The sequence below is a fragment of the Mandrillus leucophaeus genome, unplaced genomic scaffold (assembly GCF_000951045.1).
Source record: "Mandrillus leucophaeus isolate KB7577 unplaced genomic scaffold, Mleu.le_1.0 Scaffold716, whole genome shotgun sequence".
Classification (NCBI taxonomy): domain Eukaryota; kingdom Metazoa; phylum Chordata; class Mammalia; order Primates; family Cercopithecidae; genus Mandrillus; species Mandrillus leucophaeus.
In genome coordinates, this window is record NW_012107764.1 from 422,783 (window position 1) to 441,901 (window position 19,119).

At 49.1% G+C, this 19,119-nt stretch overlaps 1 protein-coding gene across 2 annotated transcripts in view; it reads left to right on the plus strand.

The window, feature by feature from the left end:
* Positions 1 to 608: 608 nt before the first annotated feature.
* ZNF341 (zinc finger protein 341) overlaps positions 609 to 19,119 on the plus strand; it is a 65,636-nt gene continuing 47,125 nt past the window's right edge. Inside the window, exons 1-6 of one of the 2 annotated variants that reach the window (XM_011965155.1) lie at positions 609 to 720; positions 4,775 to 4,971; positions 8,007 to 8,156; positions 11,394 to 11,645; positions 15,864 to 16,059; positions 17,425 to 17,515. In XM_011965155.1, the coding sequence (XP_011820545.1) occupies positions 612 to 720; positions 4,775 to 4,971; positions 8,007 to 8,156; positions 11,394 to 11,645; positions 15,864 to 16,059; positions 17,425 to 17,515 (995 nt within the window). In that variant the 5' untranslated portion in view covers positions 609 to 611. The remainder of the gene's footprint in view (positions 721 to 4,774; positions 4,972 to 8,006; positions 8,157 to 11,393; positions 11,646 to 15,863; positions 16,060 to 17,424; positions 17,516 to 19,119) is intronic. The other variant, XM_011965156.1, reaches the window with a different exon arrangement.

The window sequence follows — 19,119 nt, forward strand, 5'->3', positions numbered from 1 at the left end:
TATCAGGCAGTTTTAAGAAAACTTTCCAGAAGCTGCCACATAGCACATTTATATTCCTTTGACCAGAACTTAGTCATTCCCTAACTGTAAGAGAGCCTGGGAAGGGTAACCTTTATTTGGGGGCCATCTTTCCAGCCCAAAATCTTGGGCTCTCTCACAGTAGAAACAGGAGAGAATGTATATTGGGGCATAGGAGCCATCCTTGCCACAGGGTTTTGTTTTGTTTGAGACAAGGTCTTGCTCTGTCAAGAGAAAGTACAGTGCAGTGCAGTGATATGATCATGGCTCACAGTACCCTTGACCTTCTAGGCTCAAGCAGTCCTCCTACCTCAGCCTCCCTAGTAGCTGGGACCACAGGCATGCACCACCACGCCTACCTAAATTTTGTATTGTTTTGTAGAGGTGGAGTCTCACTATGTTGCCTAGACTGGTCTTAAACTCGTGGGCTCAAGCGACCTCCCGCCTTAGCCTCCCACAGTGCTGGGATTACAGGTGTGAGCCACCGTACCCAGCCGCCACAGGGGTTTTGCCGTGGGTCTGGCTTGTAAGGGTGGTGTCAGAGCATGATGCTGGGCCTACCTTCCAAAGAGGCTGCATTTCTTTTTTCAGGAATGGACAATCAGACCGTTCTGGCTGTCCAGTCATTATTGGATGGCCAAGGAGCAGTCCCTGATCCGACAGGCCAGAGTGTCAACGCGCCGCCTGCTATCCAGCCATTGGGTGAGTATCTGCTCAGGTTTACCAGTGGGAGAGTGAATGGCTCCCTGCGAAGAGTAGGTGGAGCTCGTGCTGGGCTGTGGGAGTGAAATTCCTGCTGTGGTCCCCAGGACATGCTCTGGTGCCTAAACCTCTCCCCCACCTCCCAGCCTGGATCTTTGGGCTCATGCCTTTCTCTGCTTAGCTCTGAGGACGCCACTCTCAATTGCTTAGTAAATGTGGGGAGATGGGATCGTGATGCAGGGAATGGCTAAGGACCCCAATGCCTGACAACAATGCCTGTGCCTTTGCCCTAGAAGTGATTATTCAACTTCCCTTCTGTGGAAAGAATAGGCTGAGCATGAATTTCTCCTGTTTATGGGCCAGGACTGTAAGGGCCTTTTTTTTTTCTTTTTTTTTTTTGAGACGGAGTGTTACTATGTCCTCCAGGCTGGAGTGCAGGGCACGATCTTGGCTTACTGCAACCTCCACCTCCCAGATTCAAGCAATTCTCATACCTCAGCCTCCCGTGTAGCTGGGATTACAGGCGTGTGCCACCACTCCTGGCTAATTTTTTGTATTTTTGTATTTTTAATAGAGATGGGGTTTCACTGTGTCGGCCAGGCTGGTCTCAAACACCTGACCTAAGGTGATCTGCTCACCTCAGCCTCCTAAAGTGCTGGGATTACCTGCATGAGCCACTGCACCCAGCCTATAAGAACCTTCTTTTGGAAGTTTCTATGTGAGACTGTTCATTTATTCATTCCACAAACATTTCTGTGTACTTGGGAATCACACTAGGGACAGGGAGCTAAACAGCTGGGTTTTAATTATTGTTCTTATAGTTCTTAGCTCTGTGACCCTGGGCAAGTGAGTTAATTTCTCTGTGGTTCAGTTCCTATGTCTGTAAAATGGGGACAATTGTTCTGCCTCATAGGAATCTTATGAGAGTACTTGGGATTTGGTTCTAGCTATTGAAGTTTACCATGGTTTCTACAAGATTAAAGGTTGTTTCTGTGTTATGTGAAGTCCTGATGGGCATTTGGGCATTTGAGGTGGGCATGGTGAGACTCAGACTCCTTCTTTTCCATGGCTCTACTGCCCTCAAGCTGCAGCCCAGGATGGTTGCTCTAGCTCCCACTTTGATTTGCACATTCCAACCAACATGAAGGGAAGAAAGAGGGAAGTGGAAGTCATACCCTTGTGCTGTGTTTTGTTTTGTTTTGTTTTTTGAGATGGAGTCTTGCTCTGCCACCCAGGCTGGAGTGCAGTGGTGCGATCTCGGCTCACTGCAACTTCTGCCTCCCGGGTTCAAGCAATTCTCCTGCCTCAGCCTCCTGAGTAGCTGGGATTACAGGCGCCGCCACCACGCCCAGCTAATTTTTGTATTTTTAGTAGAGACAGGATTTCACCATGTTGGTCAGTCTGGTCTTGAACCCCTGACCTTGTGATCCACCTGCCTCGTCCTCTCAAAGTTCTGGGATTACAGGTGTGAGCCACTGCACCTGGACAAGTAGATAGGATTTCATCATATTGGCCTGGCTGGTCTCAAACTCCTAACCTCAGGTGATCCACCCACTTCAGCCTCCCAAAGTGCAGAGATTACAGGCGTGAGCCACCATGCCTGTCCAAAAAACTTCTCTTTAATTAAAAAAAAAAAAAATAGAGACAGGGTCTCACCGTGCTGCCCAGGCTGGTCTCGAACTACTGAGCTCAAGCAATCCTCCCGCCTCAGCCTCCCAAAGTACTGGGATTACAGGCATGAACCACAGTGCCCTGTCCATACCCTTTTCTTTTCCTTTTGTGGGGAAGTTGCAGATACTGTACAGTTCTGTTGTTGTCCCATTGGTCAGAATTCTGTCACATGACATTCCTAGCTGCAAAGAAGCCTGGGAAATATATTACTTAACTAGGAAGCCATGTTTCCCACTGAAATTTGTATTATTATATAAGAAGGATACAAGTTGAGAGTGGTGTGCACTATGATCATGCCTGTGAATAGCCCCTGTGCTGCAGCTTGGGCAACACAACAGGACCGTGTCTCTCTTTTTTTTGAGATGGAGTTTCGCTCATGTTGCCCAGGCTGGAGTACAATGGCACGATCTTGGCTCACTGCAACCTCCGTCTCCCGGGTTCAAGTGATTCTCCTGTGTCAGCCTCCTGAGTAGCTGGGACTACAGGCACCTGCCACCACACCTGGCTAATTTTTGTATTTTTAGTAGAGACAAGGTTTTGCCATGTTGGCTAGGCTGGTCTCGAACTCCTGACCTCAGGTGATCCGCCTGCCTTGGCCTCACAAAGTACTGGGATTATAGGCATGAGCTACCACGCCCTGCCCTTTTATTTGTTTATTTTTTTGAGACAGAGTCATGCTCTGTTGCCTAGGCTGGAGTGCAGTGGTGTGATCTCGGCTCACTGCAACCTCCACCTCCTGGGTTTAAGTGATTCTCCTGCCTCAGCTTCCTGAGTAGCTGAGATTGCAGGCATGCGCCACCATGCCCAGCTAATTTTGTATTTTTAGTGGAGCTGGGGTTTCACCATATTGGCCAGGCTGGTCATGAATTCCTGACCTCAAGTGATCCACCCACGTTGGCCTCCCAAAGTGCTAGGATTACAGGTGTGAGCCACCTTGCCTGGCAACCCGTCTCTTAAAAAAAAAATAAATAAAAAAGGGTACAATTAGAATTGAATAACAATTAGACATTTCTGCTACCACATGTTGGGTGCTTGACCCAGTGACTGCATAGCTGTGGTAGGCCCTCAGCAATGGATGGTGTTAACTGTAGCTAATCATTCCTTTAGTTTTTCATTCATTCAACAAACATCCATTGAGAACCTCCTCTGTTTCCAGGAGATATAGTTATGGTGATAAATAAGACACATTTCCTTCCCTTAGGGAACTCACAGTCTGGTATTGATAAGAAAACTTATATGATAGGTGTGCCAGAGGAAGGAACTACAGCTGCTGGCTTTTGATGAAAGTCTTCCTGGAGAGGCCGGTGCAGGGGCTCATGCCTGTAATCCCAGCACTTTGGGAGGCCAAGGTGGGTGGATCACTTCAGGTCAGGAAGTTCAAGACCAGCCTGGCCAATATGGTGAAACCCCGTCTCTACTCAAAATACAAAAATTAGCAGGGCATGGTGGTGCACGCCTATAATCCCAGCTACTGGGGTGGCTGAGGCAGGAGAATCACATGAATCTGGGAGGCAGAGGTTGCAGAGAGCTGATATTGCGCCACTGCACTCCAGCCTGGGCAACAAGAGTGAAACTCTCTCTCAAAAAAAAAGAAGAAAAAAAGAAAAGAAAAAAAGACTTTTTGGAAGAGGTGATAGTCAAGGTGAGCCTTGCAGAACAAGTTGTCCACAGAGAGGCAGCCTGGCAGGGCGAACGGTGGATGCAAAGGCATGGAGGAGTATGATCAGGTGGCGCATTTGGGGACTGATGAATAAATTCAGACAGGATAAAGATTCTGAAGTTCTCAACTTTGTAGTGAACACACTTTACTGTTTTTTGATTTCTAATTAATTGATACCTGGCCGCATACGGCTATCCCTGCAGGAACTTGTTTTTTTTTTCTTTTTTTTGAGATGGAGTCTCACTCTGTTGCCCAGGCTGGAGTGCAGTGGCATGATCTGGGCTCACTGCAACCTCTGCCTCTTGGGTTCAAGCAATTCTCCTGCCTCAGCCTCCCTAGTAACTGGGACTACAGGCGTGCACCACCACGCCCAACTAATTTTTGTATTTTTAGTGGAGATGGGGGTTTCGCCATGTTGACCAGGCTAGTGTTGAACTCCTGACCTCAGGTGATCCACCCTTCACGGCCTCACAAAGTGCTGGGATTACAGGCATGAGCCACTGCACCTGGCCACCTGTGTGGTTTTGAAAACTCCTAGGAAGCACATAGTTGATGACTGACACCTGCATGTCGAGTCGCGGCATTCCTCCCAGATTGCTGCTTGTGGTCAGCTGCAGTGCTCCTGCTTCATACTGTGATGCCCCTTGACATATTCTTGCTTTTTATTCATTACTTGACCTTTGTCTGTGGCCTCTTCCCACTACCCTGCGGGTGTGACCCCAGATGATGAGGATGTCTTTCTCTGCGGGAAGTGTAAGAAGCAATTCAACTCGCTGCCAGCGTTTATGACCCACAAGCGGGAACAGTGCCAGGGGAATGCCCCCGCCCTGGCAACAGTCTCCCTGGCCACCAACAGCATCTACACACCTTCGGCAGCACCCGCAGCAGTCCAGCAGGCCCCACCTCCTGCCAATCGCCAGGTATTTGTTCATTCATTCATTCAACGTGTCTTTTTTGAGGGCCTGTCGTGCTCAGGCACTGTGCCGGGCACTGGGGCTGTAGCAATGGATAAGACAGACCAAGTCACTGCCCTTGTGGAATGGGGCGAGATGGATGGTGCACACGTACTGTTTTCAGCACGTTAAATGCAGAGAGATAGGGGATGCCAGACGGGGGTGGGAGGTTTTGCCATATTGTCTATGGTGCTTGGGGAGGGGCTCTGTGAAGAGGTGACCGGGAAGAATACTATATAGCAGATAAAAGGTTTTGTATGAAAAATCAAATTGTAGAATAATAGTAGATAATATATTATTATTTTTAAAATCTAAAACAATAGTACTATATAATTTCTGCAGTGACTTAAATCAGTAGGAAGAACACACCAGATAGACCTAAGGAGGTGTGGGGATGAGTCATGCAGCTGGTTTGGGGAAGTGGGAGCCAGGTGCAGGGATCAGCAGATGCAGAGGCCTTGAGGCGGGAGTGTGCCAGGTTTGTTCCAGCAACTACGAGGAGGTGAGAGTGGCTGGGAATGAGTGAGTAAGTAGGAAAGTGGGAGGTGATAGGAGAGGCAGCAGGAGGGTCTTGGCAGATCATGTAGGGTCTGGGGCTTTTTTTTGTTTTGTTTTTTTGAGATGGAGTTTCGCTCTTGTTGCCCAGACTGTAGTACAGTGGAGTGATCTCAGCTCACTGCAACCTCCGCCTCCCGGGTTCAAGCGATTCTCCTGCCTCAGCCTCCAGAGTAGCTGGGACTACAGGTGCGCGCCACCACACCCGGCTGATTTTTGTATTTTTAGTAGAGATGGGGTTTTACCATGTTGACCAAGATACTCTTGATCTCCTGACCTTGTGATCCCCTTGCCTCGGCCTCCCAAAGTGCTGGGATAACAGGTGTGAGCCACCATGCTTTTACTGAGAATGAGATGGGAGCCATTGGAGGCTGTTAAGAAGAAGAGGGACATGGTGACTTTAATCAGGTCACTCTGGCTGCTGGACAGAGAATAGGTTTTGAGGGAAGGCAAGAGAGAAGGCCAGGAGACCCGTTGAGGGGCTGTGGCACAAATCCAGGCAGTGGATGCAGGTAGCTTGACCAGCATGTTGGCAGTGGAAGTGGTGAGAAAATGAGATTTTAGAAACACTTTGAAGGTGTTGCTGACAGAACCTGTGAATTGACTGGGTGAGGAGTGTGAGATCAGGAAGGGTCACGGGGGACTCCTGATTTAGAGTTGCCACTGACTGAAAGGAGGAGGCTGTGAGGAGAAGGTTTTGAGGGGATGTCAGGAGTTCAACTGGGCCCGTTGAAGCTGAGATGCCTGCGACCTTTAAGCGGAGGCAGTGAGGAAGTAGACAATGTAGATTTCCAAGTCTGGAGGCCAGAGCAGAGGACCAGGCTGGAGGCATCTGGGGAAGCTTCCAGAGTCCTCAGCCAAAAACATGGTTCTGGAGCAAAGACACCCTGGGTGGCGGGCTCATAGAGAGATTAAAGGATCCCTCATAAAGGAGGCTGGGCATATCTCAGGATGCCAGGTCAAGAGGTCAGAGTTTCAACTGACTTCCTTTTCTTTCCTTATCTCTTTAGAACATTATCTTCATTCATTTTACAGGTATCATTTCTGTCATCACAATGAAAGCCTTCACCCCAGACCTATAGGACATAGAGACTGAAACAGGCATCTTCTGGCATAAAACATAGTCATTTTTCTTACTGCTTGACTATGAATTTTGCTAGTAGAAAATATTCCCCTCACCCTCTGTTATCTTTTTTTTTTGAGATAAAGTCTTACTCTGTAGCTCAGGCTGGTCTTGGCTCACTGCAACCTCCATCTCTGAGGTTCAAGTGATTCTCCTGCCTCAGCCTCCCGTGTAACTGGGACTACAGACACCTGCCAAAACGCCCAGCTAATTGTTGTATTTTTAGTGGAGATGGGGTTTCACTCTGTTGGCCAGGCTGGTCTCGAACTCCTGACCTCAAGTGATCCGCCTGCCTTGGCCTCCCAAAGTGCTGGAATTACAGGCATGAGCCACCGCACCAGACCGGATATTCTTCTTGACCTAAGATACTTGTGGACTTCTGTGGACATGTGTTCAGTGTTTCTTTAGGATAGATACAAGGAAGTATTTTTTTTTTCTCTTGAGATGGAGTCTCACTCTGTCGCCAGGCTGGAGTGCAGTGACGCGATCTCAGCTCACTGCAACCTCCACCTCCCAGATTCAGGCGGTTCTCCTGCCTCAGCCTCCTGAGTAGCTGGGACTACAGGTGTGCACCTCCATGCCTGGCTACTTTTTGTATTTTTAGTAGAGATGGGGTTTCACCATGTTGGCCAGGATGGTCTTGATCTCTTGACTTCGTGATCTGCCCACCTCGGCCTCCCTAAGTGCTAGGATTACAGGCGTGAGCCACCGTGCCCGGCTGATACAAGGAAGTATTATTACTGAGTCATAGGGTATGTACTTTGCAGAGAGATGTGAGTTATTCTCCTCATTTGTTTTTTCTTTCTGTTTTTGTTTATTTTTAGAGACAGAGTCTCTAAAACCACACCAGCTGTGCACAAAACCACACTGGCTAATTTTTGTATTTTTCTTGTAGAGACAGGGTTTCACCATGTTGCCCAGGCTGGTCTTGAACTCCTGGGTTCAGGTGATTCACCTGCCTCAGCCTCCCAAAATGGGTTCAAATGATTCAACTGCCTCAGCCTCCCAAAATGCTGGGATTACAGTTGTGAGCCACCATGCCCAGCCTTATCCTCCTCATTCGGTAGATGATTAAATGGAGGTACAGAGAGGTAAAGTGACTTGCCCAGGGTCACACAGCAGGGAGCAGCAGAGGTAGAAATGGAATCCAGGTCTGTGGGATTCCAGAACCGGGATCTTTTGTGCCATACCCTCGGCTTACTTACAGAGCCTCAGACATGTCCACACATGCACACACACACACATGTGCACACACACACTCTGTCTCTCTCTCTGTCTCTCTCTCTGTTTCTGTCTCACTCATTCTGTCTCTCCCACTGTCCAGATCTCCACATACATCACAGTGCCCCCGTCCCCACTGATCCAGACCCTGGTGCAGGGGAACATCTTGGTGAGCGATGATGTGCTCATGTCTGCCATGTCAGCCTTCACATCCCTGGACCAGCCCATGCCCCAGGGCCCCCCACCTGTGCAGGTAAGAAGGTGTGGGCTTCTCACAGGGTCTTGATTCCAGACCTGTACATTAACTCCTGCAGATTCAGAATCTTGTAGAATAAAGGGGGCCTGGCCCCAGCTCTCCCTGATGCTGAGGGAGGCTATCAGCTTCCCCTTGTTCAGCTCTGCTATAGGTGGGAAGCTGCTACATCTAGGTAGGGACCCAGAACATGTGAGGCTTTGTCAATACGGTGCAGCTATTTTGACTTTTGTGGGGTTTTTTTGTTTTTTTTTTTGTTTTTTTGAGATGGAATCTTACTGTGTTTCCCAGGCTGGAGTGCAGTGGTGCGATCTTGGCTCACTGCAACCTCTGCCTCCTGGGTTCAAGTGATTCTTCTGCCTCAGCCTCCCGATAGCTGGGATTACAGGCATGTGCCACCACAGCCAGCTATTTTTTTTTTGTATTTTTAGTAGAGACAGATTTTCTCCATGTTGTCCAGCTGGTCACCAACTCCCGACCTCAGGGGACCTCCCTACCTCGGCCTCCCAAAATGCTGGGATTACAAGCATGAGCTGAGCCACTGTGCCCAGCCAATTTTTGTATTTTTAGTAGAGTCGGGGTTTCACTATGTTGGCCAGGCTGGTCTCAAACTCCTGACCTCAAGTGATCCTCCCACCTTGGTCTCCCGAAGTGCTGGGATTACAGACGTGAGCCACTGCCCCAGCCTGAGTTTTGTTTTTGTTCTTTTTTTTTTCTTTTTTTTTTTTTGAGACAGAGTCTTGCTCTGTTGCCCAGACTGGAGTGCAGTGGTGTGATCTTGGCTCCCTGCAACTTCTGCCTCCCAGGTTCAAGTGATTCTCCTACCTCAGCCTCCTGAGTAGCTGGGATTACAGGTATGCGCCACCACACCCAGCTGATTTTTGTATTTTTAGTAGAGATGGGGTTTCACTGTGTTGGTCAGGCTGGTCTCAAACTCATGACCTCAAGTGATCTGCCTGCCTTGGCCTCCCAAAGTGCTGGGATTACAGGCGTGAGCCACCGCACCGTGCCTGGCCTAAAAAAAATTTTTTTTTTAGAGACAGAGTCTCACTATGTTGCCAGGCTGGTCTTGAACTCCTGGGCTCAAGCGATCCTCCTCCCTCTGCCTCCCAAAGTGCTGGGATTACAGGTATGAGCCACTGCACCCAGCAGTACCATCATTTTAACAACTGCAAAGGATTCCACCATATGGATAGGCCATCTTCTGTTTAGCCAAGTTTCTATGTATAGACATATAGGTCATTGTTGTTTTTTGCTGTTATAAAAATGGCTGGAGTCACCATCCATGTACAGAAGTCTTTGCCCACCTGCTTGGTTTTTTTTTTGTAGCATAAATTTCTAGAAGTTACTGGCTGCGTTTCATGACTACCCACACATTCATGATTCTCTCGAAAGACTCACGGGACTCAGAGGTGGTTGTACTCATGGCTGTGGTTTATTACAGCAAAGGAACACACAGCAAGATCGGCAAGGGAGAAAGACACTTTGGAATCTGGAGGAATCCAGAGTTCTCTGCCTTGGGAGGAGGGTAGAGGTTACACAGAGCACACTTCTTCCTGCAGCAGTGAAGTCTACAAACATGTGTGCCGAGTTGCTACACAGGGAAACACACTTAAGACTCCAAAGCCAGGGTTTTTTTTTTTTTCTTTTTTCTGAGACAGGGTCTCATTTCAACTGCCCTGGCTGGAGTGCAGTGGTGCGATTTCAGCTCACTGCAACCTCCACCTCCCTGGGCTCAGGTGATTCTCCCACAGCCTCCCAAGTAGCTGGGACTACAGGTGTGCACCACTATGCCTGGCTAATGTTTTTGTGTTTTTAGTAGAGATGGGGTTTCGCCATGTTGCCCAGGCTGGTCTCGAATTCCTGGACTCCACCTGCCTCGGCCTCCCAAAGTGCTGAAATTACAGGCGTTAGCCACTGCGCCAGGCCCAAGGCCAGGGTTTCTGTTAGGGATTGGTCATGTAGGTGACCAGCCACCATGACCAAAATTCCGGACTCCCAGAAGAGAAGGAAGTGTTCACCATGAATCACATATTTTGTCTAAACACTCTACGTAAGCTGGTACCATAGAACAGTGCCCCAGGTGGCAAAACAAGCCTTGTCAACAAAGGAGGTGTCCCACAAGCCTGGTTCTCAGGTCCCAGTCACGAGCTAGTGCTGCAAGCAAGCCCTTTTTTATTTTTATTTTTTGCAATTTTATCACTTTATTTGAGGTATTTGACGATCAGCGATTAGTTCTCTTCCACTTTGACTGTCTGTAGATTTTTGAAAGTGGTAACAGGTACATAGGTAACCAAAGTATAGAGCTTATTTGGTGAATCTTCATCCTCATTACGTTTTCTGGACAACCGCGCACGGATCCGGTATCGGACATTCCTTATTCCTTTGGCTCAGACTGCTTTGTTGAGCCTGGTATCAATGCGCACATCTGGAGTTCCCATCTCCTTCATGGCAAATTTCCGAATCTCTTTGAGTGCCTGAGGGGCACGCTTCTTGAAGCCCACTCCATGGATGCGCTTGTCAATGTTTTTGGTATATTCTTGGGTCACCACCTCGTTGATGGCAGAATGGCCTTTTTTCTTCTCGCCACCCTTCTTTGTGGGAGCCGTTCTGCCAGGTCCAAGTTGGAAAGGGAAGCCCTTCTTTTTTTTTTTTTTTTTTTTTTTGAGACGGAGTCTTGCTCTGTCGCCTGGGCTGGAGTGCAGTGGCCGGATCTCAACTCACTGCAAGTTCCGCCTCCCGGGTTTACGCCATTCTCCTGCCTCAGCCTCCGGAGTAGCTGGGACTACAGGCGCCCGCCACCTCGCCCGGCTAGTTTTTTGTATTTTTAGTAGAGACGGGGTTTCACCGTGTTAGCCAGGATGGTCCCGATCTCCTGACCTCGTGATCCGCCCGTCTCGGCCTCCCAAAGTGCTGGGATTACAGGCTTGAGCCACCGTGCCCGGCGGGAAGCCCTTCTTAAGATAGCAACATTAGGCTGCTATATTAACTCTTTTGTGTATCAGTGAGGTCATTTTTGCCAACTTTCATAGGGAAAAGGGATAGCAGCACCAAGCTGAGGCTTCCTTCGAATTCTCCCATGACTTTGTTTCCCCATCCTCTCTTAGCCCCTCCCCTGAGCTGCCTGGTGAGTAGCTGTTCTTTCCACCTGGCTGGCTAAAGCAAATGTCCTTCCTCCCCAATAAATAAGACAATTAGTATCAAGAGGCTGTAACACTTTTTCTTTTCTGATTTCAGAGCAGCCTGAACATGCATTCCGTGCCCAGCTACCTCACTCAGCCTCCACCCCCTCCTCCACCTCCTCCACCACTGCCCCCACCGCCACCACCTCAGCCCCCGCCACCTCCACCCCAGAGCCTGGGCCCCCCCGGGCGTCCCAACCCTGGTGGGAACGGTGTGGTGGAGGTGTACAGTGCTGCTGCGCCCCTGGCTGGGAGTGGAACGGTGGAGATCCAGGCGCTGGGGATGCAGCCCTACCCACCCCTGGAGGTGAGCAGAGGGGGCAGGGTGGAAGAGGACACTGGTCATGGACATCATGGCCAACCTGGACCCATCCTGAGCACCAGCTGTGTGCCAGGCACTGTGCTGGGGATACCATGAAAACCAGATCCGGTCCCGGCCACATCACGGGGGAGAAGGACTTTAATCAAAGCATCACACCCACAGATGTAAGATGCAAGCCATGAGAAGGTGGAATGGAGTGCAGGTTGTAGCAGAAATATAAGCTGTCTGTAGGTAATGCTCAGAACAGTCAGAGAATGCCTACCTTTTTGGGCAAAAAATGAAAAAAGATTCAAAAAAATTATCTGCCTAAGTGTCTCTTACAGTTTTTAATAAGCTAGGTGTATCAGTTAGCTATTGCTGGGTAAGAAATATCCATCAGGCATCAGTGGCATATAGCAAAAGTGTTTATTGTTCACGTGTTTGCAGTGGTCAGCTAGACAACTGTGGGTCTTGGCTGGGCTCACTCATGTCTGAAGGTTGGCTGGCTGTCAGCTGCTCTAGGATGGCCTGGGCTGGGACAAGTGGTATGACTCAGCTCTGTTCTGCGTGACTCATCCTCCACTAGGTTCTCATGGCCATGGTGGAAGTACAAAAATTCAGGCAGAAATGCCCAAGGCCTTTTGAGGTTTAGGCTTGTAAGTAACACAGAATCACTTCTACTGGCCAAACCAGATCACAAGGCCAGCTTAGATAGTGCAGGTAGGGAAATAGATGCCACCTCTTGATGGGAAGAGCTGCAAAGTCACACTGCAAAGGCATGGGTTTGGGGAGGGGTGAAGAACTGGGTCCGTAATACAATCAATGTACCATAGTAATTCCCTGCCGATGAGCTCTAAGCTACAGGCCGTCTACTGGAAATGCACTGAGTTCACAGAACCTTCCAAGACACCAGTGCTGGAGGGTATGGTTATGACAGAAACAACTCACTGCACTAGAAATCACACTAACTCAGACTCACCATAGAATCCAGCCACGGACATCCCCTGTCAGGTAGTCTCTGTATAAAGAGAGCCCAGACCAGTGGGAAGATCCCACCACAAGGCATTCATGTGATGTTCTGAGGGGCTGCAAGGGGATTTGCCCTCTCCTGGGAGAATACAGCAAGCTTCTCTAGGGAATTTATTGCGTTGAGAAAAAGTTAAGTTAGCAGGATGCTGAGATAATGCTGGTGGCTTGTGGTAGTCAGAGGGGACCAGCCCAGAGAGGACCAGCACAGCGGGAGCTGCTGCTATTGATTTTCCATATAGATGAGGGTGATATTTGAGGGCAGGGCCTGAGTCTTACTAGAGTTTGCATCCTTAGCACCTAGCAGAGCACTCCTAGAGTAGATACCTTACACTGGACTGTCTGACCTCAGTTTGCACTCCTCTAAAATGGGAACTCTCCCTGAAGAGCTGTTGAGGATAGTAAGAGCCTATGCCAGTGGCAGTCACATTAATTACTCAGTAATGCCTTGAGTGATGGCTGAATTTATTCACGTGACAAGTATTTATTTATTTATTTGAGACAGAATCTCACTCTATCGCCCAGGCTGGAGTGCAGTGGTGCGATCTTGGCTCACTGAAGCCTCCGCCTCTCAGATTCAAGTGATTCTCGTACCTCAGCCTCCCAAGTAGCTGGTATTACAGGCGTGAGCTACCACACCCAGCTAAATTTTTTTGTATTTTTAGTAGAAATGGGTTTCGCCATGATGACCAGGCTGGTCTCGAACTCCTGGCCTCAGGTGATCTGCCTGCCTCGGCCTCCCAAAGTGTTGGGATTACACGTGTGAGCCACCGCACCTGGCCCAACAAATATTTGAGTGCTCTATTGGTCAGGGTTTGGTCAGGAAAATAGAAACCAGGCAAGGTATTTCTGCAGAAGGCTTTTTTTTTTTTTTAAATTAGAGATGGGGGTCTCACTTTAGCCCAGGTTGGTCTCCATCTCCTGGCCTCAAGTGATCCTCTCACCTCAGCCTCCCAGAGTGCTGGGATTACAGGCATGAGCCACCACACCTGGCCAGATTTTATAATTGTTATTATTATTTTTTTACCTTTTTTTCAGCTTTGTCTGATTTTATTATTCCAACTGTAGCTTTCTATTTATTTGTATTTGTCTGAAATATTTTTTCAACTTTGGGTATTTTGCTGAGTTGAATTCTTTTTTCTTTTTTTTTTTTTTTTGAGGCAGAGTCTTGCTCTGTCACCCAGGCTGGAGTGCAGTGGCGCCATCACGGCTTACCACAGTCTTGATCTCCCAGGCTCAGGTGATTCTCCCATCTCAGCCTCCTGAGTAACTGGGACTACAGGCATGCGCCACCATGCCCATCTATTTTTTGTATTTTTAGTAGAGATGGGGTTTCACCATGTTGGCCAGGCTGGTCTTGAACTCCTGACCTCAAGTGATCCACCCGCCTTGGCCTCCCAAAGTGCTGGATTATAGGAGTAAGCCACCACACCTGGCCAGATTTTATAATTGTTATTATTATTTTTTTACCTTTTTTTCAGCTTTGTCTGATTTTATTATTCCAACTGTAGCTTTCTATTTATTTGTATTTGTCTGAAATATTTTTTCAACTTTGGGTATTTTGCTGAGTTGAATTCTTTTTTCTTTTTTTTTTTTTTTGAGGCAGAGTCTTGCTCTGTCACCCAGGCTGGAGTGCAGTGGCGCCATCACGGCTTACCACAGTCTTGATCTCCCAGGCTCAGGTGATTCTCCCATCTCAGCCTCCTGAGTAACTGGGACTACAGGCATGCGCCACCATGCCCATCTAATTTTTTAAATGTTTTGTGGAGATCAGCTCTCCCTATGTTGCCCAAGCTAGTCTCAAGCTCTTGTGCTCAAGCGATCCTCCTTCCTTGGCCTCCCCAAGTGCTGGAATTGCAGGCATGAGTCATCGTGCCTGACCAGAAATCTTGGATAGGACACCTCAGGAAGACCAATGAATGATGAATAGGCCAGGCACAGTGGCTCACGCCTGTAATCCCTGCACTTTGGGAGCCCGAGGTGGGTGGATCACTGAAGCTCAGGAGTTTGAGACCAGCTTGGGCAACATGGTGAAATCTCGTCTCTACAAAATACACAAAAATTAGCTGGGTGTGGTGGTGTGTGCCTGTTATCCCAGCTATTTAGTGGGGTGAGGCGGGAGGGTTGCTTGAGCCTGGAGGTCAAGGCTGCAGTGAGCCGAGATCACATCATTGTATTCCAGCCTGGGCAACAGAGCAAGCAAAAAAAAAAAAAAAAAAGGCTGAATAAATGAATTCTTTACAATGTCCCAGTATGGGGATGTAAGCTTAGTGTTAACTAAATCTGAATGCCTCAGAATTCATTTGGTAATTTCTTGTGGTTTCAGTTCTCAGTGAAGGGAAGCCTGCTACTGTGGCATTGGGTAGTGTCAGTCAGGAATTGGAGCAGCTTGGGGAGCACAGACCCCTCTGACTTCCTGGTTCTCTTTTTTTTTTTTTGAGACAGAGTCTCACTCCATCGCCCAGGCTGGAGTGCAGTGGTGCGGTCTTGGCCCACTGCAACCTCCGCCTCCCAGGCTCAAGCGATTCTCCTGCCTTAGCCTCCTGAGTAGCTGGGATTACAGGCACACAACACCATACCTGGCTAATTTTTGTATTTTTGGTAGAGACGGGGTCTCACCATGTGGGCCAGGCTGGTCTCAAACTCCTGACCTCAGGTGATCTGCCCACCTTGGTCTCCCAAAGTGCTGGGATTACAGGTGTGAGCCACTGTGCCCAGCCACCTAGTTCTCTTATGCTAGGAAAGTACCACTGATAAGAATAGGCATGGCAATAATAACAGCTAATGTGTATTGCATGCTCACTCTGTGCCAGTCACTGTTCTAAGCCCTTCATGTGTTGCTTCATTTAATCTTCACAGTAACCGCGTGAGAGGGATACTATGATGAGTCCCATTTTACAGATGTGGAAACTGAGACAGAGAAATTAAAAAGATGCCTAAGGTCACCTAGGTGCTAAGTGGAAGAGTCAAGATTTGAACCCAGGCAGCCTGGCTCCGTAGCTGTTCTGGCCTCCTGGCTTCATGAAGTTCTAAGGGGGCTTGGGAGTGACTTGGGTGACCGGGCCAGGTGGAGGGGCTGTGATGGTGATGTAGGGGAGAGTGGCTGAGGTCAGCCAGGGAGGCAGGGAGAGTGTGCCTGGCTGGGAGCTCTTCCCCTCCCCTGGCAGGGCTTTTTCCTTGACTGTGTTGTCCTTCTAGGTGCCAAACCAGTGTGTGGAGGCTCCAGTATACCCCACCCCCGCAGTGTACAGCCCTGGCAAACAGGGATTCAAACCCAAAGGACCAAACCCCGCTGCCCCCATGACCAGCGCCACCGGGGGCACGGTGGCCACCTTTGACTCTCCACCAACGCTGAAGACCCGACGGGCTAAAGGTGCCAGGGGACTCCCGGAAGGTGGGCCCCCAGCCTGCCATGGGCATCTTTCCTCAGCATTGGCCAATCCACAAGCTGCTTGGTTCTGGTATTCCCTTTTATGGTAGTTCAACTTTGGTTGCATGCAATAGAAAATTCAAAACAGCAATGACTTCAAAATGATAGAATTTTGTTTCTCTCCTGTATAAGTCAAGGCCAGAAGCCAGACAATCTGGGGATCATGTGACTGCGTGGGCACCAGGCACCCTCATTTCTTCTGTCTTTCTGTTTCCACCACCTCCAAACATGGTATCAGTTATCCTGGTGCCTCATTGTCTAAGATAGCTGCTGGAGCTCCGGTCATCACTTTAATATTCCAGGCAGTAAGAAGAAGGGAAAAGGAAGGATAAAAGGGGCTTCTCCCAGCTTCTAGAAGTTCTGTTTGATATTTTTGCTTATATCTCATTTCTGAAAACTTAGTCACGTGGCCATACCTAGCTGCAAGAGAAGCTGGGAAGTGTCTCTTTTGGCTGGGGACATTGATACTCCTATTATGGGATTTGTGAGGAGTGAAGGAGAGAGTGGCTATTAGGCAAGCAGTAGTATCTGCCATCCTAATGCAGATGGTAAGTATGGGGTGGGAGGTGGTGTCAGAGCAGGCAGCAGATGGAGGGGATAGAAATTGAGAATTTTTCAGCAGCTTTCCAGTCAACTACTCCTTCCCTTCCTTCCTTCCGCAATGATGTATTGAGCATCTTTGTGCCAGGCCCTGTGTCAGGCACTGGAATCTAGTCTCTTGGTCTGTGATTCCTTCTGCTTTCAGTTTAATGGAAGAGACAGGGAATAAATAAGTAAATATTTCTGGGTTGCTCCAGGAAGGAGGTTAATGGGTCTTACAATTGAGAACAATTAGGGAGAGGCTGGAAAATGCTTCTAACTATTCATGTGGGGAGGAGAAGGAAGCAGCCTTGTGGGTATCTGTGGGACAAGCATTCCAGGCAAGGGGGAACAGCAGGTGCAAAGGCCCGGAGGCAGGAACATGCTCGAGGTCTTTTAAGGTTAGCAAGATTAGCTGGGAGTTCACTGCAGCTGGATGGACAGAATGATGAGGTTGTCAGGAGTGAGGGGATGCAGAGTGCTGTGGGCCATGGCAAAGAGGGTGGATTTGATTGTAGGGCAGAGGGGAGCCTTTGAAGGTTTTGTCTTGCTTTCCCAGCTGGAGCATATCCTAGGCTTTCCTCCCCAGGCCCTGTGAAGCTCTCCCATGTCTCTTCCCTGGCCTGTGCATGGGCGTAGACTTCCCTGGGATATGCATTGTCCGGCTCAGGTACAGTAGCCAGAGGCTACTCCTGGCGCCCTGAGCTGCACCCCCAGCCTCATTGTCCCCTCCTTCCACTTGTCTTTCAGCTGCAGGGAAGCCAAAGGCTCAGAAACTCAAGTGCTCATACTGTGACAAGTCATTCACCAAAAACTTTGACCTGCAGCAGCACATCCGAAGGTACACATGCGCGGTGAGGCAGGTGGCTCCTGGGCAGGTGTGGCTGGGACCATCTGCGCTGGAAGCGAGACTCCCTTCTCAGCCCCTAGCCTGTAGGGTGACCCAGGCTGCACTTGCATGTTCAGGCTGTAGTCCAGGTTGAGTGGTTTTCCTCTTCTAGCTCAGGAGCTGTGGGAGGGACCTGTGAAAGCTGTGGGACCTGCCCATAGAGACTGGGAAGGTCAGGGATGGGCCGTGTAGGGGAAGAAAAGCACTGAACCCAGAGGAGCTTCACAGATGTGTTAGGGCTGTCTCAGGTCTCCCCTCTGCAGAACAGACTGGCCTGCCAGGGCTACTGTACTTTGCAAATAGGACTCTGTGGACTCTGTGCTCACTCCAGACTAACCATGCGGGGATCCCTTCTGGGCCTTGGTTTTTCCATCTGTGGAAGGGGAGGGTGGGCTTGTTCAGCGTTTCTTACACAGTGAGATGCACTGGTACATGAGATGATTTTTTTTTTTCTTTTTGAGACTGAGTGCTGCTCTTGTTGCCCAGGCCGGAGTGCAAGGTGCGATCTCGGCTCACTGCAACCTCCGACTCCTGGGTTCATGTGATACCCCTGCCTTAGCCTCCCAAGTAGCTGGGATTACAGGCATGCGCCACCACACCCGGCTAATTTTGTATTTTTAGTAGAGATGGGAGTTTCTCCATGTTGGTCAGCCTGGTCTCGAACTCCCAACCTCAGGTGATCTGCCTGCCTCGGCCTCTCAAAGTGCTGGAACTACAGGAGTGAGCCACCACGCCCGGCCGATGAGATGATTTTTGGTGGTTCATGAATATGGGGTTGAAAAGTTCTGAAAGATGTAGTGGGAAAGTTATTCCCTTTGCAATTTCAGTCCTTAGGGAGTCATAGAGAAAACCTCAATTTGGTATAATTTGGTCTTTAACAATTTTGGTATACATGCTCATCTCTTATAACAGAAGGGGAGAGAGAGAGGGAGAGAGAGAGAAACAGAGAGAGAACAAACCTCAGATTCCAGCCATGGCCGGCAACAGCTTCTATCTAGACAAGGGTTTTTCAGTCTTGGCACTACTGACATTTTGGGTCTTGGATCATATCATTCTTTCCTGTAGGGAGCTGACCTGCACATCTTGGAATGTTTAGGAGCATCCCTGGCCTCTAACTATTAGATGCTAGTAGTACTGCAGCTACAGCTGTGACAATCAAAAATGGCAGATGTCCCCTGGAGGGCAAAACTGGCCTCAGTTGAGAACTGGTCTACACGAGTGCTGTCACTGTCCAATAGAACTCTCTGTAGCTATAGAAATGCTCAAATTGGGCCAGGCACGGTGGCTCACTTGTAATCCCAGCACTTTGGGAATCTTGAGGTGGGTGGATCACTTGAGGTCAGGGGTTTGAGACCAGCCTGGCCAACATGGTGGAACCCTGTCTCTACTAAAAATACAAAAATTAGTTGGGCATGGTGGCAGGTGCTTGTAGACCCAGCTACTCCAGAGGCTGAGACAGGAGAATACCTTGAACCAAGGAGGCGGAGATTGCAGTGAGCCGAGATCGCGCCAGTGCACTCCAGCCTGGGTGACAGAGTGAGACTCTGTCTCAAAAA